The 27,328-nt window shown below is 34.7% G+C and overlaps 1 protein-coding gene across 1 annotated transcript; it reads right to left on the bottom strand.

The window, feature by feature from the left end:
• Window positions 1-1,397: 1,397 nt before the first annotated feature.
• LOC104909651 (kinesin-like protein KIF6) lies at window positions 1,398-21,441 on the bottom strand. Its single transcript, XM_031552405.1, has 6 exons — window positions 21,232-21,441; window positions 18,870-19,013; window positions 18,385-18,471; window positions 13,997-14,100; window positions 2,839-2,944; window positions 1,398-1,993 (listed from the first exon to the last, which is right to left on the bottom strand). Exons 1-6 carry the CDS (start codon window positions 21,430-21,432, stop codon window positions 1,775-1,777), a joined length of 861 nt encoding a protein of 286 aa, XP_031408265.1. The 5' UTR covers window positions 21,433-21,441; the 3' UTR covers window positions 1,398-1,774.
• Window positions 21,442-27,328: the final 5,887 nt, after the last annotated feature.

The raw sequence follows: 27,328 nt of genomic DNA, 5'->3' as shown, positions 1-27,328 counted from the left end.
TAAAAGAAAGACAATTCCTATTTGGAAGCCTATTTGTGAATATGAATTTAAAGTTAGGAATTTTGTTTGCCACCTTAGCTTTTTCCAAACAGGAGATTCATTTTTAATAAGCGCTAATTAATTCACATGTTGAAGACAAATGTTGAGCATTTACAGTTAAACAGAAATGAAACTCCATTAAGATTGCTGTTGTGTGACTCCTTTTTTAATTCTTTTAAATTCTCTAATAAATAAAATTTTTGAAGAAAAGAAACCCTAGGCTGAAAATTGTATCACATCTGTAACCTTTTTATAACAAGAAAGTTTACTAAAATGCAGAACAGCAATTTGAAAATGCATTGTTATGTATTTACTAAAAGTATATTTGATATAGATATTTTGATATAGGTATGTTTTGCTAAGAGCATCAAGGGGTCTTACAGTGAAAATTTTGTGAGCCTTCAGCCAAAACCACAGGATTCCTCATACTGTTGAATTTATTTTATTATGTTATTAATTCTAATCCTAATTAACTTTCTAAACGAACAACAGAAAAATTTAAGTAGGGAAGATTAATTAGTAAAATGGTGACAATAATAAAATTCTGTACAGTAGTTATTATGTTAGCCCTGGTTTGAAGGACAGTCAAGAAAACCTCATTTCTTGACTAAAAAGCTTCCATATTTCTCACCACTTTATCACACAAGTCACATTATTAATTTTTGAACAATGGACTGAATTTGATATACAAGAGCTGCACTGAATGTAATGCCTCCCATTTTACAGTGCTAGCCCATGACATCAGAGGCACATATCAGTGGTATGGCAGTAGCTGTTGAACCTTCCCACCAATATTCTGTTACATTTTGTTGCTATGCAACAGATGGCAGCAGGTGGGCAGTCTTACAAAATGATATCTGACATGGGAGTGCATATGAAGAAAAAGTGTGTCATTGAATTCTTCCACATGGAAAAAAAGTCACTGACATTCACTGGCACTTACTGAACATCTATGAAGACTAAACAGTGAAAATGGGCACAGTGAGGCATTAGGTGGTGCATGTCAGCACTGTTCACAGCGACAGTGGGTCACCTCCACTGCTGCAGATCTTTACAAAAATAGCATGCAGGTTCATGTACATCACTGAGAAAAATGCATAGCTAAGGGTGACTATGATGGAAATAAATATTGTTTTGTAGCTGAGAATTTGCTCTAACAAGTACTGCTATTGTGCTCTTTGTATTTGTTATAGTATTATTGGGAATAAAAGGACAACATTACTTTCACTGCAACCTATATACTTGTGTCTGCTGTGAGGCACTGTAATGGGCAAAGCACATCTAAGTAGTCTAATATTTTTATATGCAGAAAGCCTTAGCTTTAATTTAATTTTTAAATGCATGTAAAGAGTATAAGTTTCATATTCATTCAAAAGGTACATAATCCAGTAGTCCCCAAAGCAGCACTTCATTTGGCTAAAAATAACACTTACAGGAAATTCTATTCTTTGTAAGGTAATAAATTGATCTTTACATAGCATCAGATTTTCCCATTCTACAAAAATGTTTAATTTGCTTGAGGAGTTTTTTAGGCATGGCTTTATTCACAGGCCTTGGGTCTTGGCTGGACTACTCCAAAGCTAAGTGGTGCCTGGATGCAGGATTTTGGTTTGGGTCACAACTGAAATAGAAGCAGGTGTAAAGAAAGGGTCTTGTCACATAAAATTTGGAAACTGAATAATTGCTTTAACACAGTGGGGTCAATAGAGAGAAATTCATTCCATGGAGCCAACTCCTATCTCACACACAGAGAAACCAATGTAGCCACATCAGCTGAAACCCAAATATTATTTTTTCCCCTATTAAGGATACTGATCTCATTGTCTCTTTGCTGCAGAAGTTCTTTCATTTTTTTCAATTCCTCTTTTCCTGCTTCTTTGCTAGTGTCTTTGTCTTCACAGATGTGATGCGAGAGCAACTTTTCATCAGAAATCTTGGAATGATTCTGTCGTAGCTACCAGAAGAAAGAAAGAAACAAAATTGCTTTCATAACTTGACCTCCAGCTATGTACTTACTTTCCCTTGTGACTCTCTGGAAAATATTGTTGAAAACAATATCTGTATGGACCCTTGAGGGAATAAAATCATGCCTCTATATCAAGCTATATGCAAATGTTTGGGATGAGTAGATGTACAGAATGAGTTGCATTTGTCGTTCTTCACTGCAAAGCATAGCATTTACTATATCCTATCGAAGTGATACTCCAGTGTTCTGTAGCATCGTGGTGTTTTTGATATTAACAGTGAAAATAAGACCTTCTTATTCAAACAATAAATTTAAACCAGGAATGCATATCTTATTATAAAACAACATCCCAAAACATTAAAAGTGTATAATGCCTTCTACTTATTTCTCTATTAACTTCACTGTTCTTTCTACTTCAAGTCTATCTTGTTTCCTCAGAGTTGAAGTGCTTACACTAGTAAGATTGTGTAACGGATTCAAGTGCTTTAGTATTATTATTATTTTTTTTTTTAATCTCTTTTGACATAGTTTATGAAAAGTAAAGACATCATAGCACTCTGAATATACAGAAACATCAATCCACTTACAAATAACATGCAATGGGTTAATTCCAATAACTTACAGTCCGCTCTTACAATTTACCACAAGTTGTGATCCTTTCACACAATCTTGCTGCATTTTTCAATTAAATTCCAAATTTCTATTAGTTCTTCATGCAATTCACAGTTTTACCATTTTCCATCTCTTAACTATACTGCATCTCTTGATTCTTTTCAACTGTGAATGTCTTCAATGTATATACAGTCCCAGCTGTATTTCCACCTATGAAATACCTTCAAATAAGTGAAACAGTACTTAATCTTGCGCATGTCTGCTCCAACATCCAAAGTGGTTTCAGGATCATTGTCTTCCAGAAATGTTTCTATTAACTCATCCAAGCTGAAAAGACATTACATTTTTAAGAGAACAAAAAAAAAAACCAACACACAAAAAATTCAACTCTAAAGTAATGTCAAATTCTGATTTACCAAGATGACTGACATTAACAGGCTATCTTTTTGTTCCCCAGTGTCCAAGAAATTATGGTACTTTTTATTGCTGATATTAAAAGCTGGTGTTGATACTGGAGATTCTATAACTGTATATCAAAACATACTTGTATGTGCTAATTAACAGTTTTAGTTTCAGAACTAAAGAAAGAAGGATTTCAGGAAGAAATCTTTTCTTTTCTCATTTATTTTTACAACTTACAGTTCTTTTGCCATATAATTAAAATGAAGTCTATTCTTTCAGAAAACATGGCAAGCTAACTTTTAGAGGCTCTGAGCATCAGATTGCTTAATGTGCAGTTATTTGTGCAACAGAAAAAACCACGTCCTTTTATGATACAAGAGTCAGTAAACTTTCATACATAAAATCACTTGTTCCAAAATTTTACTTACGGCTACAACAATTTTTTGGTGTGAAAAGTCAAACAGGAAAAAAAAAGGGAGAAGGGGAGAGGATATTCATATACTTTTCTGTACAGGAGGATATTCTTAAACTACTTATAGAAATGAAAATTAGGCCACAGAATCATGTAAAGTTATAGATATAAATTTCTTAAATCTTTTATATCTATTTTTACATCTACAGTAACAATTCCAATGCATTCCTTTTAGTCAGAAAATTGAACACAGAAGTCATTCTCCCATTAAAAGAGGCAGAGTAAAAAAAAAACGTTTTTGCAACAAGTTATACAGAGGCTCTTGGTTTTAAGGGTTGGTTACCTTCAACAGGTGGAGAATAACTCTTTCCTTACCAATCATGGTATACTCAAAGATAGTCACCTAACTTCTGGTCTTCAGTTCTATTGCAGATAAGTGAATATTAAACCTTTTTCCTCCAACAGAACTGTTTCAAGAATTATGACTTTAAGTACCAAACTAGAAAAATCACATAAAATAGCCCAGACATGAAAAAGTTGTGCCTAGATGTTCAGGAGGAGCAAGAAAATGCTAACATCTCCCCAGAGAACTTCCTACAAAAACTTGCTTTGTCTGTTTAGAGGCATGCATATGTGGCAAAAGGAAGATAATATGAAATCATGTGGTAAATAGCATCCCTTTAAGGAGTTTTTTCCATCACAGGTGTACTATATAACGATAAAGCACTGGTAATCAAATGTTTTTTTTGGTGATTTCCTCTGGTTCAGCCCTGACACCATTCCACTGATCTCTCAGATATGTTCTTAGGTATGCTCTGTTTCCTGGAAAAATCATTAGTTATAGTTTCTTTACAAAAAGCCCTGAGTAATCGATCCTTAAATTCACTAGTGATGAACTTCCACCATTATCTCAGTGATAATATTGGCTAATATAGGTTAATATTTACATGTCCTCTTAAAACAGAAATTAGAAAAATAGGAAAAAGCAGCCCAAAGAAGGGAATGATAAGAAGCCCTTGCTTCTGCTTAGAAACAAATATGAAACTAATGAAGCTTTTTTTTATTATTAAATAATTAATATTGTTAGCAGGCAGACTGTCCCATTCTTAGTTAATCTTATTTTCTAAGGATCACAATGACAATTCCATTTCTTCTTTTTAGGAATGCTACATTCTGCCCTAACAGCAGGCCTAACTTACACTACTGGGAGCAAGAGTGTGCCAAAGCCTAGTGCCAGAATCCTGCTGAGTTAGGAAGAATAATTTTCCCCAACTGAAACTCCCTGAAGAAGGAAGAACATGAAACTATCAAACAATGACCCATTTTGGTGGAAAACAGTAAACAAAGTACTTATTCTCAGTGCTCATCAGACCTAAACACACACACAAAACAACAACCAAGCAAATACAACAAGAAAAAAGGAGTAAGAACTGCCTATCAAAAAAACTAATTTTCTAAGTCAATGTGAAGGGAACAGTATCCATCATTTGTAATATTAATTTAAAACTCATTTTGATACTTGTATATATTAGCACAATACAAATAGAAAGGTATTGCAGTGCTGATCCAGGTGAGTTTGAATAACAGTACTTGGACCTATGTGAAAACACAAGTCTGTTCTTACACTGATGCAGGGATGAACACTCTAAGAAAAGCAGTGATAAATAGCTGAAGTGGAAACTTGTTAAACTAACAGAGGTCTCTGCCAATTATGAATTGGTCTTAAAGTCTTTATAATTTCCCTTTTAATAGCATTCTTCCTAAGAATGTAAACAAATACAATATTGTAGCTCAGAGACAGCATTTACATTATCAACTTGGTTTCTCTCCTATCACTTTCTGTTCTTCAGGAATTCATTCTTAATGAAACCTGCTTACAATTTAGGGAATAAAAAACAAAAAAGCTTTCTATCCTCAATATTTATACTCCCTGCAATTCTTTTCTAGTAGCACAGTTCTGGAATGGTAAGATAAGCACTTTGCCACCTCAATTTTACCCTTTCATTAAAAAAAAAAAGTCATGTTAAGAAAAAAAAACACAGAAAACAAATCCACTTCTAATTCAGTCTTGTGATTCCATGAACCAGCATGTAAATTACACAGATAAAACATCAGGAAAGCACTCCTAGCCAACTAAGAGGATGTTTTTCAAGTTTAGAGCTCTCAATAGCACATAGGATGCGAGGTCTAAGCATGTGTATTTAGAAGGACTTAATTTGATCTTTTTAATGTAACAAGATTCATTTCTTGGAGAATTTGCCTTTTAACTTTGATCACCAACATTGTATATCACATCAAAATTAAGTTCACATAAAGAACAACCAATTTTATGCTTAAGCTATGAACTTAATGACAAGCAAAATAGAAAGGCTGCCAACACAGCTACTGAAACACTTAAGGCCAATAATTAAAATGTCTATTCACCTGGATGGACATTTGCAATAACTTTCCTATATAATTAAGCTATGAGATAACCTGAAAAGCTAAGTGGAATTTTCTATAGAAGCCAGGCTGACTGACCAAATGGATAATAGGACTCTGCCACAGCTTCAAACATACCATTATTGACATAACTAATTGTCAGTAAATTAGTGAGTCTATCTTCAGAGGTTCCTGGAGCATATATCTCACCAAGCCAGGTAGCAAGCTTGAGAACTCTGAGAAAAGTGCCAGTCAAGTAAAAACTGTGGATAGAAATGGATAATGGACATGACAGTAATTCTCTAAGACATAACTAATATACAGAGGATAATATATTCTGTGTGCAGAATTAACAGCTTAACTTCAAATATAGTGGATTAACTCTTGGGTGAAGTAATGATAATGATAACTAAGTATTGGAACTGGTGTCCTAAGTCATCATATAATTCACACAGAAGATAAGATAGTTTGTAATACAGTCCTGCAAATTTGTGCATAAGTTTGGTTCTGTTAGAGCAGGGAAATAAGAGTAAAAAGTTCCCAAGTGTCTTGTTTCTACAGATTTTCACACTTTGACTTCAAATATCTATATAATGCTCTAAAAACAAACAAAATCTACTACAGGACAAGAAAGATAAAGAACCCTTACTGCTTCCGATTGTAATACAATGAAAATATCTAAAGAGTACACTTCAAACTTAAGACTTCAATTTTGTATGTATGAGGAATTTGAGCAATGGTAAAGAATTTGCTGGGAGGTTCAGGTTCATCCTGTAAACTCCAAAAGTGTGCTAGGCAAGTCTCTAAATATTGATGCTGAATTACACAAACAAGTGTATTTTAACAGATAAAATTATGGATTCAACTTAATTTATTGCTTCCAGAGGCAGAATATCCACTTATTTTTAGGTAAGCTTCTGAAACTAAAGGCTAGGTTCTGAGTTGTCACTTGTCTCCTGGGAACCATTCTAAGTGGTATAGTCAGTCAGACAGATGGTAGGTTGACCCTTCCATCAAATTTTCTTCCTATTAACCACAACAAAAAAAAAAAATCTGTGAGGAAGACAAAGTAAAAGAAAAAAAGACATTTTCAGTACCTCCTTATGTAAGGAGATCCTTTGAAATAAGACAGCTACAATATGACAAACATATGTGAAGAGTTTCCACATAGTCAAAAATCATTAATTCCAAAGATGAAACGCATACTCCTGAATCCTGATCTGTAAGTCAAGGAGTTTTGGAAAGGACTATGACATGGCCAAGACTGACTCATGCAGGGAAAAACATGCCAAACTAATCCTATGCATGCAGAGTTTTTGCAGAGAAAAAAAATGTGTCAGGTAGGTGGTACATAAGTACGTACATAAAAGAAACACTATAACATAATGCATCACCTCCTTCCCTCTCCTTCCCATTCCATTCCTTCCCTCCTTTTTCTGCCCCCCTCCCACCTCCCCACAAGAAAACAAGCTCTGTAATCTTTGATAATGACCTTAAATTGTCTTTTGATTGTTTCAAGTGTGACCAGTTTCAACAAAATATAAGATTAAACAAAGATAATCACACTTTAATCATCCCATACGTAGCTGTTACAGGAATCTGAACTTATTTTAATGCAGACACTAAATATTGTGTAGCATATAAGAAAAAGAACATCCTCTGGAGAAATACATTGATTTAGCAGGATTCTAAATCAGGCATCTAAATTAAATATTGCTGTGAAACATTTTAAACCTACTCTACACTTAAGGTAGCTTCTCTTGAATATTGCCAATGCAGCATATGTCAGTAAGCCTGCTAACTTCTGCTTTCTGTTTGCAAAGCTGTGTTGACAAAAGGCAAGGTAATAAGTTTCTATTTCTTCCACCTTACAACAGAAATTGAACATTGACATCAACAAATAATACAATTTGCCCTGCTTTGTAAATGAAACCATTTGTTGAACAGTTTAAGCACAAATGTTAAAGCTTATATTGTAGAATAGTGCAATATTGTTAATACCATGATAGCATACAGATGTCACAATGTTGAAACAGGAAAAGAAGACAGAAAAAAGTAATGAGAAATCCAGGAAATGAGTAGGATGAACATTATATGACTGTTGAAGTAAAAAATAGAAGCTTCAGTTATAACATATGTATCTGAAAGAAATAAGGTAAAGTTATTAATAAATAGAAGTGCTAAGCCAGGACTTCCATCCCTGTTACCAGAGAATTCCAGTTGGCAAAAGTTCTGGGAGCGTGGGTGCTCTGGAGCACAGGGCTTTGCTTCAAAATCCTGGCTTTCGGGGCACACACTGTAAATTGCTAGTGAGCTCATTTACAACAACAACAAATCCCAAATGGCTCCAACAAAAAGGACTCTCTCTTTTACTTCTGGCATGCTTTTCATGAAAAAATATAAATAAAATCATTTCAATGCCATTTCACTCTGTTCTAAACTTTAATACAGAAGCCTGTGATATGATTTCTTTAGTAGTGCAAAGTGCTTTGTTTTGTTTTCCCCTTTAAACTAAACTAAATTCATTCTTTAGCTTAAAGAAATACTTAAGTGATCAGCCCTTCATGGCTGAGGAAGTAAACTGTATGACCCAAAGCAAGCATTTTGGAAGCATTTTATGAACTACATTATGAACCACTTACATAGCAGAGCTTCATTTTTATGCTATGCTTTTCAAATAAACAAAATGAGAGCAGCAGAATTTGTGTATGCCTAACATTTATGAAAATAAAATAGTAAAATAAAAAATACGACATAATAAAGCACTTACCACTTTACATAGAATTCTGAAGTATTCAGACAGCTGCAGTTTTATTCACAAGACTGATCACTCATGTTGTATTATGATATAGCATTTATAATCAAAGTCAAGAGCATTTAACATTCACAATTAAAGTCAAGAGCATTTGTTTTCCATTTTGTGGTAAACATAATGGATGACATAGTGACATTATAGTGGTTATGGGGAAAGTATATTTGACATTTTCTCCCTTCCATTAATTAAAAAAAAATTCCTGAAGACACTTCCTTGGATCAAGTGACTAAAAAAAAAAGAACTATAGCTTATTCACATAATATCTGAATAATCCTAGCAGTCTGAATTGCAGTGAGCAGCCCACTACTTTGAATGCTCTAAAAGTAAGCAAGTGGAATGAAGCGATGTAAGAAAAAATAAAATACCATTTAACATAATAATACTTATTTCTATCACAATCATTTACTTTCTGCAATGCACATAGGGAGCAAAAACCTATCATCACAACTACTATATTATCATAACCATTGCAAGTATGGGTTCTACATATGTAGTCGTGATATCTAGATTCATTTTGGCATTTATCTTCTACTAAAAAGCCCGAGATAAGAACTTGTGCAGAGACAAGATAAAAATGTACTTAGAGCTTGAAGTTTTTCAATGACCTTCTCTGTACCTTTAAACATCTGCATTAAGGATTGAAGAATAAATACTTAAATTGGCACAGAATAATTCTAGAGGACAACCTCTCTTGAAACAAAGAATCAGAATAAAACATTTAAAATAAAACTAATTTTGATAAGATGATATTTAGTAACACTTTGCTTAAAGTGATAGTCTTTTGAAAAGAACCATATAAACTTGAATTATATATGTATATATATACACATATGCATACCTATGCATGCTGACATGCAGTTCACATAAGTTTAAAGAGAATATATCTTAACTAAGGAGAAATGTCTAAATAGCATTAGAAATCCATAATGACCTTGATAATTTTCTTTCAGGCCACGTTAAAAAGGCAGAAACTTAAAAAAGAAATTAGTCAATATTATTACTGTAGGAGATTCCAGACAAATAAGATCACCATTAAGTAGTGATTCTGAATAAAGTGAATCATAGAATCACCAAGGTTGGAAAAGACCTCCAAGACCACCCAGTCCAACCATCCGCCTATCACCAATATTTCCTTTTAAATCATGCCCCTTAGTACAACATCTAAATGTTTCTTGAACATCTCCAGGACATTGAATCCATCACCTCCTTGGTATCTTGTTCCAGTACCGAAGCACTCTTTCAGAGAAGTTTTTTCCTGATATCCCACCTGAATCTCCCCTAGTGCAATTAGTCGTATCACTAGTTACATGGGAAGAGAGGCTGTCCCTCACCTCACCACAGCCTTCCTTCAGGTAGTTGTAGAGAGCAATAAGGTTTCCCTGAGCCTCCTCTTCTGCAGACTAAATAATTCCAGTTCCCTCAGATGCTCCTCATAAGACTTGTGCTTCAGTCAGTTCCCCAGCTTCATTCCCCTTCTCTGAACATGCTCCAGTGTCTCAGTGTCTTTCTTGCAGTGAGGGGCCCAACACCGAACACGGTACTCAAGATGCAACCTCACCAGCTGTGAGTACAGAAGGATCACTTCTCTGCTCCTCCTAGCAGCATTGTTTCTGATACAAGCCAAATGCCATTGGCCTTCTCAGCCACCCTCTACATAGTCTTCCAGCCACCCTGCTCCAAGCCTGTAGCATTGCTTGGGGTTGGGTTGTTGTAGCCAAAGGATAGGACCCAGCATTTAGATTTGTTGATCTTCACCCCATTGGCTGCAGCCTAGCAATCTGGTCTGTCCGGGTACCTCTGCAGGGCCTTCCTATCCCCAGGCTTCCTCCCAAGCTGGTGGCATCTGCAAATTTCCTGAAGGTGCACTCAATGCCCTCATGCAGGTCATCAATAAAGATAGCAAACAGGACAGGCCCAATAAGTTCCCTGGGGAACACCACTCACAACTGGTCACCAGATGGATATAACTCTATTCACCACCACTCTCTGGGCCCAGTCATCCAGCCAGTTCTTTACCCAACAAAAAGAGCACTTGTTCAAGCTATGGGCTGCCAGCTTCTCCAGGAGAATACTGTGAAGGTTTTGCTGAATCTAGGTAGACTACATCAACAGTCTTTGTGCAGCACAGTATGTTGCATTATCACTTACATCGTATTCCTTTCCCTCTTCTGCTTGTTATAAGTCTGATCTACATGTTAAGTAATATTTATGCTTCACTGTATATACAAAACTCGATGCAAACCACAACACAAACATTTTCCAGCAATAGTAAATAATGACTTTGTCAGCCCTTATTCAAGTCTGTATGTCTGTTTGTATTACACATTTTTATATTTATTCTTTAATTTGTGCAAAGTCTCCAGATAATAAGTAGCTCCAAACTCAGACAGTCTCCACATACAGAATTTTCATAAATATTTGCTATGTCACGCATTGAAAGACTCTCAGCAGAGACCAAAAACTTGAATGCTATCTATTGATATTTGTAAATGCTCAAAACCAATAGTGACAGGATGCTTAAAGAGACCTAGGCTAGCATGACCACAAATATTGTCATCAGATGAAAGAAAGCTCAAGATGTATATAGAAATATGGAGCGACTTTTGGTAGAATCATGAATGGCTTGGGTTGGAAGAGACCTCAAATATCACCTAGCTCCAATTCCCCTGCCATGGACAGGGATGCCATCCTCCAGACAATACTACCCAGGGCCCCATCCAACCTGGCCTTGAGCAGCTCCAGCAATAGGGCATCCACAACATCTCTGGTAGCCTGTGTCAGTGCCTCATCGCTTTTTAAGTAAAACAATTTCCTCCTAACATTTAACATACATCTTCCTTCTTAGTTTAAAACTGTTCCCCTTCTCCTAACATTACCTGCCCATATAAAAAGACCATCTCCCTCCAGTTCATAGCCTCTCTTTAAGTACAGAAAAGTGTTGCAATGACATCTCTTCAGAGCCTTCTCTTCCCCATACTAAACAAGCCCAAGCTTCCTCAGCCTTTCTTCATAGGAGAGGTGCTCCAGCCCTCTGATAACCTTCATAGCCATCCTCTAGACCCACTCCAATATCTTTGCATCTTTCTTGTGCTAAAGGCCCCGGGCCTGAATGCAGCAATCCAGATAGGACATCACAGGAGCAGGGAGATGATCACATCTTTCACCATTCTGGCCACCCCCGATGCAACCCAGGATGCAGTTCATCTTCCAGGCTGCAGTCACACACTGCTGACTCTTGTCCAGTTTTTCATTCACCAGAACTCCCAAATCCTTCACAGAGCTAATCTCAGTGAGTTCTTCTTCCTATCTGTATACATACCTGAGATTGCCCCAACCCTAGTGTAACACCTTGCACTCAGCCTAGTTGAATCTCATTAAGTTCACATGGGCCCACTTCTCAAAGTTTGACAAGGTCCCTTTGAATGGCATCTCTTTCTTCTGCCATCTCAGCAGCACCTCTCACCTCAGCAAACCTGCTGAGGGGGCACTCGATCTCACTATCCAGATCACCAATAAAGATGTTAAAGAATACTGGTCCCAGGGCAGACACTCCTGGGGTAGACCACTTGACACTGCCACACAGCCCTCCACTTAGATATAGCACCACTGACCACAACTCTCAGGCTGAAAGCATTCACTTTTTTTTTTTTATATACTGAATAGTCAATTCTTCAAATCCATCTCTCTCTTCCAATAAAAAAAAAAAAGAAAAAAAGAAAAAGACAAAGGAAGAAAGAAAAAGACAAAGGAAAAACATTACTCTGTTCCTCATTATATCTCTTATTTCCTTTCTATGCTTTTGACACATCCAGTACTACCTAAACACTGCATCATTAACCCAGCAGAAACTGGGTGGACTTTTCTAGCTGGAAGATTATATTGGTAACTGCTTATGTTGAAAACAGATTTTTTTTTTTTAAAGAAATATTGTATAATGCTATCTTCTATCTATGTCCATCTTCTCACCCTTCACAAGAATATAATTTCATTCCCGAATTAAAGCCAATCAAATCAAAACAAAACAATGAAGAATAACAACTTCCAATGAGGCAGAATTCTGCATGTCTCCCGAATCTCCTGGATAGTACTTACAGTATTCCCCTGTGCCATTTCTGGATGAAATTAAAACCAATCAACTTTTCAGCTTCTACATCAAACTAAACAATCCCAAGTCAGTTACTACTGCTTTATGCAAATGAGGGGAAGATATTAATAGATTGATTCCACAGAATCAATCAGTGTTTCAAAACTGGGATTTGAGTGTAGCCATTTTGAAATTTTATACCTAGGTGTTGCTCCCAAAGTAATGCCTCCTGTGCTATTATGCTGGCCCCCAACATTAGAGGCAGATGGTGGTGGTACAATAATAGGAGGCTGAACCTCCCCACCATACTGTTACATTTTGTTGCTGTGCAACAGGTGGCAGCAGAGGGGCAGTCTGACAAAACTGGTGCCTAATATGAAGTTAGTATGAAGCAGGTATGAAACTGAGTTTATCCACATGGAAAAATGGCACCTTTTGACATTCATCAATGCTTGGTGAACATTTATGGAGATTAAGCAGTGGAAATGAGCACGTGAGGTAGTGGGTGGCAACTTCCACTGGGAGTTGAGTGTAGCATGCAGGCTTCTTTGTACAGTGGTGAAAATTCATAGGTAATGGTAGTGACAATGTTGAAAAACATTTTTTTAGCTGAGAATTTGTTCTATCAAGTCATGGCATTATTCTCTTTATCTCTTTTGTAGTTTCTATGGAAATAAATAGGAAGCATTATTTCTAGAGCAATATACTTAAATATTTTTACATTGCACACCAAATTCTTATATTCCATACTGATCCTTTACTAAAAAGCTGCAAGATATTACAACACTCATGCATTATCAATAGCATATTCAGTAAAAAAATTAAGTTTGTCTCTTAAGGCATTAATTTTTTTTTTTTAGGAATGCAAGCTTTATCTTGACATATGTCAAAGTAACACTGCAGTAGGATAGTTCTTAACAAGAACACTTTATTTTTACTTAGATCTTATATCCAATTTTCAGAAAGTTTGTTATTCTACACTATTATACAACACTTTTTTGCCTGTCATCTGATAGGCATTCCCATTCCTTGCATTTAGTTTATTTCAGTTCCTCAAACCTGAGGCTGCAAAAGCATAGACTCATACAGATTTTCATGGCAAACTGTCATTCTAACTTGGCACATAAACTCACTTTAGTACTCACTCTGAGAAACTGAACTCTGAGATGAATTTAAACATTTATACCAAATAAACCAATTAAAACTATTACCACAAAAGAAAATTAGAAAAATGTAAGCCATTACTGAAGTAACTCTTCTTGTGAAAGCTGTGACGTTCTTTGCATGCCAGTCACCAGTGCCAGCTCATCTTTCAACTCTTGGATCTCCCTTTTCAGCTGAATAATCATCTACAAACAGCAAAGCATAAAAACAAGCATCACCTAAAAATGATTAGCTAGGTTATGATTTTTATACTAGAAAGTAGAGGTTAGGGAATATTTGCTTGAAATAAAGAAAAACAAAGTAATCTCTTCTCTTTAAGAACAGCTAAAACACCTTAAATATACCCAAGTACTTTTTTTTTTTCCCCATTTATAAAAATAACGTAAGTTATCCAAGTCATCCAGACTCAGTAAACTTTCTGTTAGAAGATATGGCTGTACAGAAAAAAATAATTCGCCATAAGAGGAAAGTGAGCAAAAAATTTAGTTTTGCCTACTAGTGATGAAAACAGACTTAAAATGGAACTGATGTCTGTCAGAAAGAGAACTGCATACCAAAAGTGATGTTCCCCTTCCATTTAGAATCAGGAATTCCAAAATAGTATCTTAGTATTTTAATCTTATATGTAATAATCCATTAGTAACTTATTAAAGCATACTTCATCTACACAAAGTATCAGTTGCTAACTACTAAAGAATACTATAAATCAACATAATGAGAATGGAATTATAAATAGTAATGATGGCAGAAGTGACATGAACTGCAAAAGATCTTTAGATTTGAATAGCTGATTACTGGAGGCTGTACTTTTGTAAAGAAAACTGTATGAAAGTATATTTTGGAAATCATTATCATTCTAAAGTCAAATTCTACAAAACAGAAACAATATGCAAGCCTAAAATATGAATGAACAAGTTTTTGATTGCTTGAAGACTGATTTTAAGAATGCATCACCTTACAATGGCTCAAATGTATCAGAAGTCCAGTAATTTTTTTAGATGTATATGAGTGCATAGATAGTCAAAAGACTTCTGGACATTGTCCTTGGCAATCAGCTCTACAGAGTCCTGCAACAGCAGACATTTGGACAAAATCCCTGGGAATATGCTACAGGTAGTTAAGGTGGGCAACAAATTCCAGTGAGCATATAGCCACATAAAATCAAGGTATCTGTGTTCTCCTGCCTTTTCCACAAGAGGGGTTGGATTTGTAATCCTCCTGAGTCCACTTCTGCTTTATTTGCTAAATGATCCAGCAGAGCAAGACATACCAAACTTGTGGAGTATAGCTCTACAGGATGTAGTAAATGGTCAGGAGCCTGCATGTGTTCCAACTCAATCAAAGGCTTCTGTGGCTATGAAAGGACAGTTTTTCATGATTAGCTATTATAAAGCAAAGAAAGAAATGACAGAAAGATATGCTTGTTGCCTTTTTGTTGTTGTTGTTCTCCTCATGCTCTTGGAAAGCAAAGTTAAACAAACAAACTGAACTTAATTTTTCATCTGACATCTCTCTCATAGAGAGAATGCTGAAATCCATCTATAGTTCTTCATTGTGTCCATATATACAGCTTTAGAATGATAAGTGTACCCTCTCTCACAGATCTCTCTTATCAGTAACATCCTTAGCATACATCATGCAATCCAGTTGTTCAAATAGCATATCATTATCTGTCATAGCATGCCGAATTGACCAATTCCTTAGTAAATGTATTTAATACTTAAAAAAATATTTTTTCACATAATATTGAAAATTACATTAAATCTAAGTCTTTTAAATATAGTCTTCAATGAAAAGCTTTACTACATCTTCAAACACACCCAACATATAGAAAGCTAGAAGCATATAAAATATTTCAGAAGACTAACCAAATATTAAAAGAAAATAAGGCAAATTTTTGTTATACATACTAAAAGAAAAACTTTTTTTTAAATGTGGCAATGTTTTGTGCTTTATCAGTGTCAATTACCTCCTCTGTCCTTCCCTGTCCTTACTAAATCCTTGAGCAAGCTCAAGGAGGAACTGTACTTATATGATTCTTAGCTTTTTAATACATAAACTGTTCCAGCTTGCCTTATTTCTATAGACCTCATCTAAGGAAAGGTTCTATGAATGATTTAACTGTAGACTTCTTGTTTTTACAATTTTATTACAAAATTTGTAAAAACAAAAGCATATTCTGAAAAAAGTACTTAGAAAGTCTTAAATAACAATTAATAATGATACTTGAAAAGATCCAAAAATAGAGGTGATGCCACTGCTAAACTTTCATAGCATAACCTTGCTACAAATATTTTTTTAATGCAGAATTTTTATTTTTGATAGCTAAAAACCAAGATAAAATAGTTGGCATGTAGTTAGAGTCACATAATCATGTTATACACAAGAGCTGTTAGATGAATCCTAGCTCAAAACAGGGCTAAATATGACGCATTACTTAGGGCCATGTTCATCTGCATTTTGGTTACCTCTAAGGATTGAAATTCCATAGTCTTCTTGGAGAACCTAACTAAATATTTAACCACCTATATGGTGAACATGTTACATAATCTCTATTTTTTTCCCAAATGTGTAATTAAAATTTAGTTTCAACATGCGCCCTTTGCCTGTTGTCCAATCGTAGCATATAATTCAAATTCTTGCTTTGTCTTATCTATATTCTCACCTATTAGGGAGACGTAGTCAGTAAAAAGATTCCTTTATTCTGCTTTGCAGCACAACTTCAGCTCTACTGAGCTCCACTGATGTCAATTTATTTATACAAGACCTTCTACTTGCTCTTTATATTTCTTGCTGGTTTTACCGTCAGCTGCGCTTAGGCTTCTTAACTCTACACTTGTTAGGAAACTATGATCAAGAAATCACTGGATTACTTGCACCAAGGTATATTGTCCTTCATCATGTTTTATGATGGTCAAAATCCATCATGCCAGATCATACATCATGTGCTTGCTATGCCAGAGATGTCCCGTTTACTTCAGCACTACAATGTGCTAAACATACTCTGAAGGACAGACTGAGTATCCTAATTTCAAAAGTGCTTAACATAGTGCAGCTACAAATACCTTAAAGCATGAGAGAAAAAAGTTATTTACAGAGCCAGCTACAAGAACCATCAGTCACCTATAGGGCAAGTTTCATAAAGTATGTACTATAATATCAAAGCTATATTAATTGCATCCATTCCAAATACTTCCTAAGGGAAAAAACCTAAAATATTAGCAAGTACATTAAATAAAGTTCAAAGATAACAAAAAAGTGTTGGCAAAATGGTAACACATCCAGATGCGATTGAAATTAGTCTTACTGTTTTCCTCATTACAAAAATGACTGTGCTAATATTGGTATATTGTCTCCCTAATGCACAGTCATTACTAAAAAAAGAATTGTAATGTAGGGGTTACATTTGGAATTGTTTTATCTCGAAGCATCTATTGAAGTAAAAACTTAAATTCAAATGACTTCACTAAATTTTTATTTTCTGGGAATAACATTTTCTTCTTCCCAACTACTTTTTTTCTTTTTAATAAGTTATTTATAGAAAATGACAAATAGAGAAAAGTGAGAAGCAGTTCTATGTTATGTAAAATTCATCCTATTGATTTTATAAACAAGGCTACAATGTGCTTGAGAAAGGTAAAGCAAAGGAGAGAAGAGGGTCTGGAGAATAAATCATTCTTGCTTTCTATGTACTATTTAAATTTCAAGACCAACTAACAGGAAGAATTTATTTGGAGAAATGCTGACATCAGGCCAATTCAATTGGTGTAGCATGGTATTAAAGGTACTGAGTCATCTAGACATGAGATACTGAAAATCAGCTGCTTTCACCAAACTTCCACAGACACTAAGGACAAAGCTAGGTTAGAAGCATAGCTGACACAATGGTATTGTCACAGACTAGCCCCTAAAAGACCACCAGTGTTGCTAAAAGTTTGAAACTGCCACAAACCTCAAATGAGAAAATTGAGGGGCATCTACATTGTACAGCTCTGTATGTTCATACCTATATTGCTAGCTGTCTTCAAGTTAACTCAAGCAATACTTCTATGACAATTTTAGTGGCTGATTACATGGAAAACACTATTGGGAAAATAATTAACACATTAAAGTCTTTAATCCAAGGTAACATGTATGTAATTAAAGTAAAGGAGAGGAAAAAAATATCACCAAGTGACAAGTCATTTTGGTACATTTTTAAAGAATTCTAGGGACATCCGATTATGTGTGGCTATGATTTAGAAACTACAAATCTAAATGAAGCAATAAAAAGATAAAGAATGTCACAATTCAAAAAGCCTTTAGGGGTTTTATGTTAGTTTAATTACAATCAGTTCCAAAAGGAAAACTATGAATAGTAGTTGTTTTAAAGAAAAGACTGAAACTTGCAACAAAAAACCCACGTGATTGGTATTGATCATAAAAATTAAAACTAAGCAGTCTTCCCTCTGCCCCTAAATGTTTCTCACCAATTTGGGGTCAATTTCTTCATTAAGAACTGCTTCATTTTTAATAAGAGCAACTCGTTGTGCAAATCTGCAAGTTGATATAGATTCCTAGAAAAAGAAAAATCTCGGTTATCTTAACACCATGCAAGTATAGCGGACTGCTGATGATCTTATTGAACTAAGTTTCTTTTTGTGTGCATGGGTACTCCCATCCAGCGCATGGAGTGAAACTGGAGCCTTAAGTATTGTTCCCTCCTTTGAGATCAGCTAATACTTACATGCCAGATCACAATAGAAAATGTATATCCCCAGTGAATAAAAAAATGAAAAACTGACCTCCATTAGCCAGAGATTACAGTCAGTTTAATCAGCTGTATGATAAAGTTTTGAGACTTGCCAGTGTGCTATTGTAAATTCTTACATTTATCTTTACATATCTAAAAATCAAACACAAGAACATCACTATGGGTACAAAATTGCATCATATATAGAAATAACAAACAAACCTCTATGTTTCTTTTGTCTAAAGAGAGTGTTGCAATCATTGTGGTCATGCAGTTTCCTCCCAGACTGTCCCTTAGCACTGAGGTCATCATAGAGTTTCGATAGGGAATGTGGGATCGGTTTTTCTCTGCAAGTGCAATTATTACCTGGAACAACAGTAGAAATAGAAAAGGCATTTAAATTTGCCTATCAATAACTGACATGGAAAGAAGAAAAACCTGTTTAGTGACTGAAACTTCTATTACAATAAAAGTTACAGCTATAAACACAGTTAGCTGAAAAACCTCTGATTTTATTGGTGTAACTTTCACTTCAGCTTCATTATGTCTGCATATTTGTAGGCACTAAACCTAAAAACCAAATATGGTTAATGTTATTACATCCTAGCTTTACTCAGCAGTGTGGAAACTGAACATGATAACAAAAATAACAGACTTGCCAAAGATGTAGCAACTTACTGAAAATACTTTTCCTAGTGTAGTAATAAAGTAAAATATGAATAGTATTCATGTAGAAACTTGCCTAACATCGGCTGAAGCACACTTTTAAATGACACAATCTTAAAGCACATGGTTCTTAGAGATCAATTCACCGATTTCCAGGGAAATGTCCTGAAATGTGCATACTATATGCTATTAAAAGAGTACACTACTACAATTTACCACCAGAGAAAGAAAAACAACACTGTTTGGCATATGCACCTTGGCCAAAAAGGAAATGATACACCTAACATTCTCAGCTTCCATTCTGAGCTCCTTACATTATGGGACCTAGTTATTATTAAATAAAAAGCTAAATTGTATTTCAACAGATTATGGGGTAAAAGATTTGAACTGACAGCTGCCCAAGGACTGTACTTAAAAAAACAACTGTAGTTACGTGAGTTGTGCAAGCTATTGTAAGTGGCTAGGAGTTGGTTTTCCTTCAGTAAACGTTATATAGCTCCATACGTCTTTTTTAATACAACAAGAGAACTGTTGTTTTACAAAATTTAGTACTAACATTTTTATTGGCTCCTTTATCTTAGAAGTCTTCAAAAAGTTCAAATTTCTTATTACTATAAATCTTATGCCAGCAGTCCTCATAGGAATTGATGGTAATATGAAAATTATTATCACATAAAGGAACCTGAATACAGTTTTCTGGATCCAAATTTTAAAATCTTGTGTACTACAGCTCATTAGGTGGAAAGATATTTATCTTACATAGTATGTAATATTGCAAACTAACATATATATAGTGTGTATATATATATAGTATTAACTTATACTAATATAGAGTATACATTAATAAGTATACTTTCAGATTCTTCCGTACAGAGATTACAATCCAAATTGGCAAGATAGGATAAGAGCCAGAGGGAAGATATCTTATTTCTGTTAATAACAGCAACTATGTTACAAAGAAATTCAATTTTTGCTGAAGTTCGTGCAGGAAATCTGAAGCTCAGGAAGAATTTGAGCTTTTCTCCACTGTCTTGAAAAGCTATATAACTATCTCTCATGATGCTGAAGCCTCTGTCACATTCAAGAGTCACATAACTGAGGAGATGGAATTAAGTCCCTTAGATAAAACCTCACCTAAATCAATTTCACAATCCAGTCAAGAAATCTGTAAAAGAAAGGTGGACAAATATAAAGGATAAGGAAATTTTGTTCTTTAACCAAGTGGCAAAGACCAGCGTACATTATCCAGCATCTGAACTGAACCTGAATCTTCTAAAGCCAGCAAGGTGTGATAACAAAATAATTGGCTTTTTCTGACATGATTTAAAAGGATGTTCACATTATCATTGTATTATAGTAAGATTATTATTATTTTTAATATTGTTAGGTCTGATCTTAATAATATTACTGAACCAGGACTGTAATGTGACTATTTAAATTACAGTTTAAGGCAGAGTTTCATTTCAACTGAGTGAAATAAACTACCTTGAGACCTCATTAATCTGCTTAACCTAAAAGCTATCATATATAGCATCACTTTTTGTAAAATTGTACCTTTAATGAAGCATAACAGCAGAGAGCACTTACAGTCACTCACATATAGCTTAGCTTCACTGAAAAATTTAGGAAAAGCATTAAGCAAAAAGTAAAATCGAGACTTACCATCAGTTATATGTTATGCTCAAGAGTCCCTGTTCTTGCCTGCATAGCTAACGCAGCCCTGTGATTTACTTACTAAGATTTAGGTAAATGAAAATTTTATTTCAGATGAGGAATGATCAACTCAAATATTTTTAAAAACTGCAGCAAATACACAGTCTTGATCAACTGAACATGGAAATCAATATTAAAAACACACTGAACATTTTTCACTGGGATTGTACTACAAGAAAACGGCTTCATGCTGCTTGAACTTTACCTGCTCTAAATAATGTAATGATAAGTTGATATATTTGGCTTCTGTCAACAAATGACCTCCAACTCCAGTCTTTGCAACACGCTCTGATCCTGCAAGGTCTACTAAGTGCAACTTAGAATGTCGGATAGTTGGAGATCCAGGTTCCTTGCTAGAGATGTGAATAGTGAAAATGCAGTGAGATCGAGTTGAGGCTTGGTTCATTGGGGTCTACAACAAAAGAAAATTGAGAGTATTTAGTGCTTATTTAATATATTCATTTTGCTTTTCATACCTGCAAAATTAGGAAATTGGAATTATCTAATTTATGGCCTACTTCACCTATAACAAGCATGAAAGAACCCAGGACAATTTACCCACTCACTTTCCAGTCAAGTGCTTGGATAATTTTAGTTGAGACAGATTGTACTGTGAGCGAGCAGTTATGTTTCTGTTTCTTCTGAGATATTCTAACACTGAGGACATCAGCAAAGCAGCTGGCCTCACAATACTAAGGAATACTACTAGTAAAGGGCATATAGATCAGAGAGCAATTTAATAACTCCTAATCACCAAGAGGATACCTTTTGCCCTGATATTATTGTGAATTACTCTTCCTTCCTCTCCTTTTTGTTCTATTTTCGTACATTCAAACAGGTTTGAATGTTAAATACTCTTTGAAAGCTAAAATGCATAATGAATAAATCTGGAGAGATACAGAAAACAGTTGAGCTTGTTTGTTAAAACTCCTTTGTATGTATGTATGTATGTATATATATATATATAATTAGTCAGGATTATGAAAATTCCTGAGTGTTCATAAATTAGCATTTTTCCTAGTATTCTTTTTGCTCTTGACATAAAGACCATCTTCAAGTTGTCCTTTATTGCTCTTGCCAGATTTGATTCCAAGCAGGCCTCAGCTTTCCTGGCTGTATTTGTGCACACTGACTTCACTCCTATATTCCTCCCAAGCAGACAACCCTTTTTCCATATTCAATAGCTTTGCACAAACCTGGCTTCTAGTTTTCAATCTCATTACCAAAACTAGTTCATTTTAACCATTTTGCTAGGTATCAGCATAGCTAAGATAGAATTTTCTGTAAAACTTTAGAGTAAAATTTTCATTATTTTTTCCAAAAAAGTTAACTTGGCCAACTCACAAGTTCACATGTCGTGACTGAATTTTCACAAAAGGTTTAGCTTTGGAAAAAAAAAATATATATTATATTAATTATATATAATTATATTATTATAATATATTAATATAATTATATTATATATTAAATATATATATATTAAAGAATCACAGAATTATAAGGGCTAGAAGGAACCTCCAGAGTCTATCGAGTTCAACCTTCAAACATATATTTATATAGTAAACCACCTGAATCAGTCTCTTGTAGCAATCACAGTGCAGATGTACAAAGCACTTCGACAAGAATAATTAAAAATGCAGCACAGAGTGTATGAACAAGTAGGTAGTGACCAGGAATAATTTTACCAATGCTGTAAACTTAAACATCTGTAATAAAATTACAGCCTTAGCTGTATTTCCTAGCAGGGTGAAACTCAAAGCAAAAAAAAAAGTTTTGGTCATTTAGTTAATACAGATAAAGAATTTTGGAGTAATAAAGGCAAACCACTGGCTCTACTTCCAGATTTCTAAGGACCATTTCATAATCCTGTACAGCATATTAGAATGCAGCTACATGATACGATGCCTTCAGGGGATAAGCCAAACAAATGAAGGGGCAGCAAGTGGTGGCATGGGAAAAAAAAATAAACAAGTTCAGAAAAAGTCATAGGTCCTTGAAGTTTGAAAAGCAAGAAAGCTCTCCTAAGAATAGCTAAAATACAGTCTATACAACAATTCTGATTTATTTTACTATGAGACTGTGAGAGCTATGATTTTACTATTGCAGCTCTGCAAAACAAGATTGGATATTCTATTTTTCCAGCTCTGAAATCTCAGGAGAATTAAGATTTAAGGACATTCTTCGCTACAATCATTGCATGAGTCACACTGCAGTGCAGACAAGCCTAAGCCAGACTAAATATCAGTATGAGTCTAGCTTTGGAAATACAAGAGATGAGGTAAAGCCACTAAATGTATTCAAGAAACAGAAGATCATACTTCAGAACAAGCATTCTTCAGTTTCACTGTGCAGTAAAAACTCATTTATTTCAATATACACTTTTAGTAATACCTGCTTAACCCCAGCAAAGGCAAATGAAGTTAAGAAAAGGAAGAAAATAGCTCTGGACACCAAGTTTCAGAATTCCAAATGTTGCTCAGTACAAGATTTGCACTATTAGAAATTTATTGTCTATGGCAAAACACAACTTGATTTTTCATGTTAAAAGTAGGTTATGCTGGATTGGTCATAAGATACTCATTGTTTTCTTCTCAATTTTTTTTTTTTTTTCAAACATAAAATGAATGAAGCTGATTAGGAAGTCATTGGCTAGAATTCTAAACTGTTATTTCAATACTGTCCTTCTTCAGAGTAGTACCATGTTTTAATCAATACGCTTATAGAAACAAACTGTAAAAATGTATATCTCCACTTTGCTGTTCTCACATAATGGAACTGTAAAGAATCCTCACAGGAAGTATAAGGCAATACAAATTTAAACAGACAACAGTTCATTCAATTTCAGCAGACAGAGATGTGCCCTGAGCATGTCAATGAAGAGATTAGGCTGCATGCCCTCAAAAATCTCTTGCATATACTTTCCAGTACGAGGGCAAACACTGTTGCTTTACCACAGTGTAATCTTGAAGGAAACAATATTTTACTGAATACCTCTTCTACTGTAAGAGTATATGAAAAGCACAAAGCAACAGAAATGTCAATGTTTTTAGTCCAATATTAAGATCACATTTTTCAATATTTTTATGCAATAAAGTCAGTAATATGCAATTTCTGACTATCATGATTCAGCTGTTTAGGAAATTTGAAAACAGAAAACAAAGCCAAACAAAATCTCCTAAACAGTGTCTCAATTTACTACAAGGTTTCTTCAGTGGCTTTTGGAGTTCGTCTTGGCTTTGTTAGCAGTATTCCAAACATATGTATATGAAATCATACTCATGCTAATTTGATGTGATGAAGGGAAAAAAAGAAGAGGGGAATGGACTGGCTTTCAGCAGATGGTTGCTATTGTGAAGGCTATATATAGAATAACAGATGAGCTGCAGTTACTTTTAAAGAAATAATTTTTTCCATGAATTCTGTGACATCATAAACCACATAAGCAGACTTCAGATTCTTTGTGATACTCGTGAAAAATACAAAGGAATTAAGATCAGGTCAACTGTTGCTGTCCATTTGTGGCATGGTAAAAGAGGAATTCAGTAACATATCTTTCAAGATCACATTTTCATAAAGCAACATTGTTTGGTTTGACAATGGAAAATGTCTACAAGCCAGATTTCCAGGACATGCAATCTAGTTGACTTTTCAACAAAATCAGGGCATACCTGTGTCTGCCAAAATTAAATAAAATGTTTTAAGTCACATAACTACTATACATTACAACTATTCATACAGCAGTTACAAGAAAGTGATTTCTAATTAAATGAAAACCTACTGTACAACCAAATTGCAAGAAGCATCCAGTTTGGATGTTTCTGTCAAGCAATAGTATCTCATGAAAGGTCCAGAAATTGTTGCAGCCCAAGTAGTTTACCTTACTTCAATTGTTATCTGTCTTAGAAGAAGTGATGCAGTTCCCAATCTTTTGTTTGCTGATATTACAAGTGTTTTTAGTACAAAGAATAGTAAGAAACTGGAGGCTACTGGCCTCATTAGAGTTTTCAATGACCGAGTCCCTAAGAAGGAAAAGTTCCTTAAATTGAAAAAAAATATATATGAAAGACTGAAAATAAGCGTTAGACCTACATAAGCTGCTAAAATCTGGAAGAATGTATTGATTATGGCTGCCAAATACTCTCAGAGAAAATGCAGAAGAGCTCAGGACAGCTGAGACAAAAAGATCTCATAGGCATTAAATGCAGTCATTCAGCCCATATCACAAACTATCTCAGCTTGGCTGCTTAATATTGCTTCAGTGAATCTTTTCTTCTTTAAATTAAGTTGTTTATACATTGAAAAGAATATGATTTTCTTGTATGAGTGAATTAGCGAATAATCAATGCACAAATGAAAAAAGGCTGATTCCTCTGTTTATGGGACTAGTCCCATTTTCTTGAGAGAATGTCTCAGTGGAAAGGTACAAGTTTTTATTTTTCTCTGTGCTCTTTTTCATTATCAAGTTCTTTAACAAGGGCTAATAGAAAACAGTGAGAGCATCCAATGCAGATATCAAACAGACTTTCTCTGGTCTCTAGATGGTCTATCAGATGGATTACTGAATAAAGGAATTCTGACAGATTTAGTCCTTTTCAGATGGCAAGAAAATGGCTGCTGTGTACAAGGTTGATACTAAAGAAGCTTAATGCTGCCTGTTTTTCTGGTTGAAATTCATCCTTAAAATATTCTAATGATGCATAGGAGAGCACAGATTGCAAAGTGAAAGGAGCAGAGAGTCTTGTGTTGGAAAGCAATGAGTATCTGTCTAACCCTTCAGGTTTCTACAGAACCATATAACATGGAAGAATTTGTAAATACAAGAATAGGAAGTTCACTGCCTTCATATTTGGTAGATGATTGAGATCTTAGTACTTCTTTAGTTCCCTTTGATTGACACAGTTCGAGTGAAGGGGATTTTTGGGATTATCTATGTACGCTTCTTACAGTTACAATTGCAAATTCATTGCTATGAAAATATAAATAAAGTAGATGTTATCTGACTTCCCGGATTTTGGAAACCAATGCTCTATGCCTTACTGTTGCATAATTGCAACAAGTGCAATTTAGAGCATGATAATTGAGGTAGCTTTAAGTAATTATTTCCCAGTGAGAATATTATTTACATTGTACAATGCCTTTTATCCATACGAATCCTAGAGCATTTTGAGGACTACTCAAAGCAATATGTATGACACAGTAATTGCTTTACCACACACTGAAATGAAAGCACCTGCGCTGGAACAGTAATGCCATTTGCTTCTGATGTTGCTATACAGCAGGTTTGTAAGAGTAGAAATAACTTAGCAGCCGATATCAATGAGCAATCTTGGAAAGCAGAAAATTTTAATTCATTATAGAATGAAGCTCTAACATGGATAGCACTTTCTTAGCAAGTGTCACTAAATCTGCTATGTCCACATGTTCAAATCCTGTTTTTCATATTTCCTCTAGAAAGCAATGAATTCAAACACTACCAGTGGCTCCCTAAATATACTTCTGAGAACACTAATGGACAGTAAAAATAAAAGAAATGAGTCCAATTCACAGGTCACAAGTCAGTCCCCATAACTATCCTTAAATGTTTTAAAGTTTCCTTCTTTCTTGAAAAAACATACTAAGGCACTGCCAAAAACTTACTGCTTCTCCCGTGAGTACTTTAAATGTTTTAAATGATGGAACAAATACTGAGCAGTATACACTATCTTCCAAATTTAAACAATGGAGTATTATAGTTGCAAAACCATGGAGTAAAAACATTTCCTTCCACAATAAAATGAAGCGATTCTTCATTAGAGGAAAAACAAACGCTAAACATACCCACAATTGTAGTATTCAAAAGCGTCAATCTCACAAAAAGATTAAAGTTTTGAAATTGATATGTGCCTCTGGAAGGCTACTGTCTCTACCTTATTCTGCTGTTTTAAAGAAAATACTAAAAAGAACTAAGAAGTAATTAAATCACAGAGGTTCAGCATATTACTCCAAAGGATAGTGATAACAAGATATTCTGGTTTCAAGATATTAAAAAAGAACATTTAAACTGAAGGCATATTAATAGTATATATACCAAAATAAAATGACTGTGAACATTACTGAAAACTAAATGAGCTTTTTAAGATGCTTTTGCTACCAGTCATATATGCAAATTAACTTCTGATATCCCTTGTTTGCTTGTATCTGAGCTATCTAAATCATAGAGTTGACTTAAAAACGTAAATATAAATAAATCCATATTTTTCCACTAAATTATTGGTGAGATCCTTCTGCCTTCAAACATTACAAGAGACCGTGTTTTGTAGGGA

Source organism: Meleagris gallopavo, chromosome 2 (assembly GCF_000146605.3).
Source record: "Meleagris gallopavo isolate NT-WF06-2002-E0010 breed Aviagen turkey brand Nicholas breeding stock chromosome 2, Turkey_5.1, whole genome shotgun sequence".
Taxonomy (NCBI): Eukaryota; Metazoa; Chordata; class Aves; order Galliformes; family Phasianidae; genus Meleagris; species Meleagris gallopavo.
The sequence above is the reverse complement of the archived record's forward strand: the minus strand, read 5'-3'. Positions and strand labels throughout refer to the sequence as shown.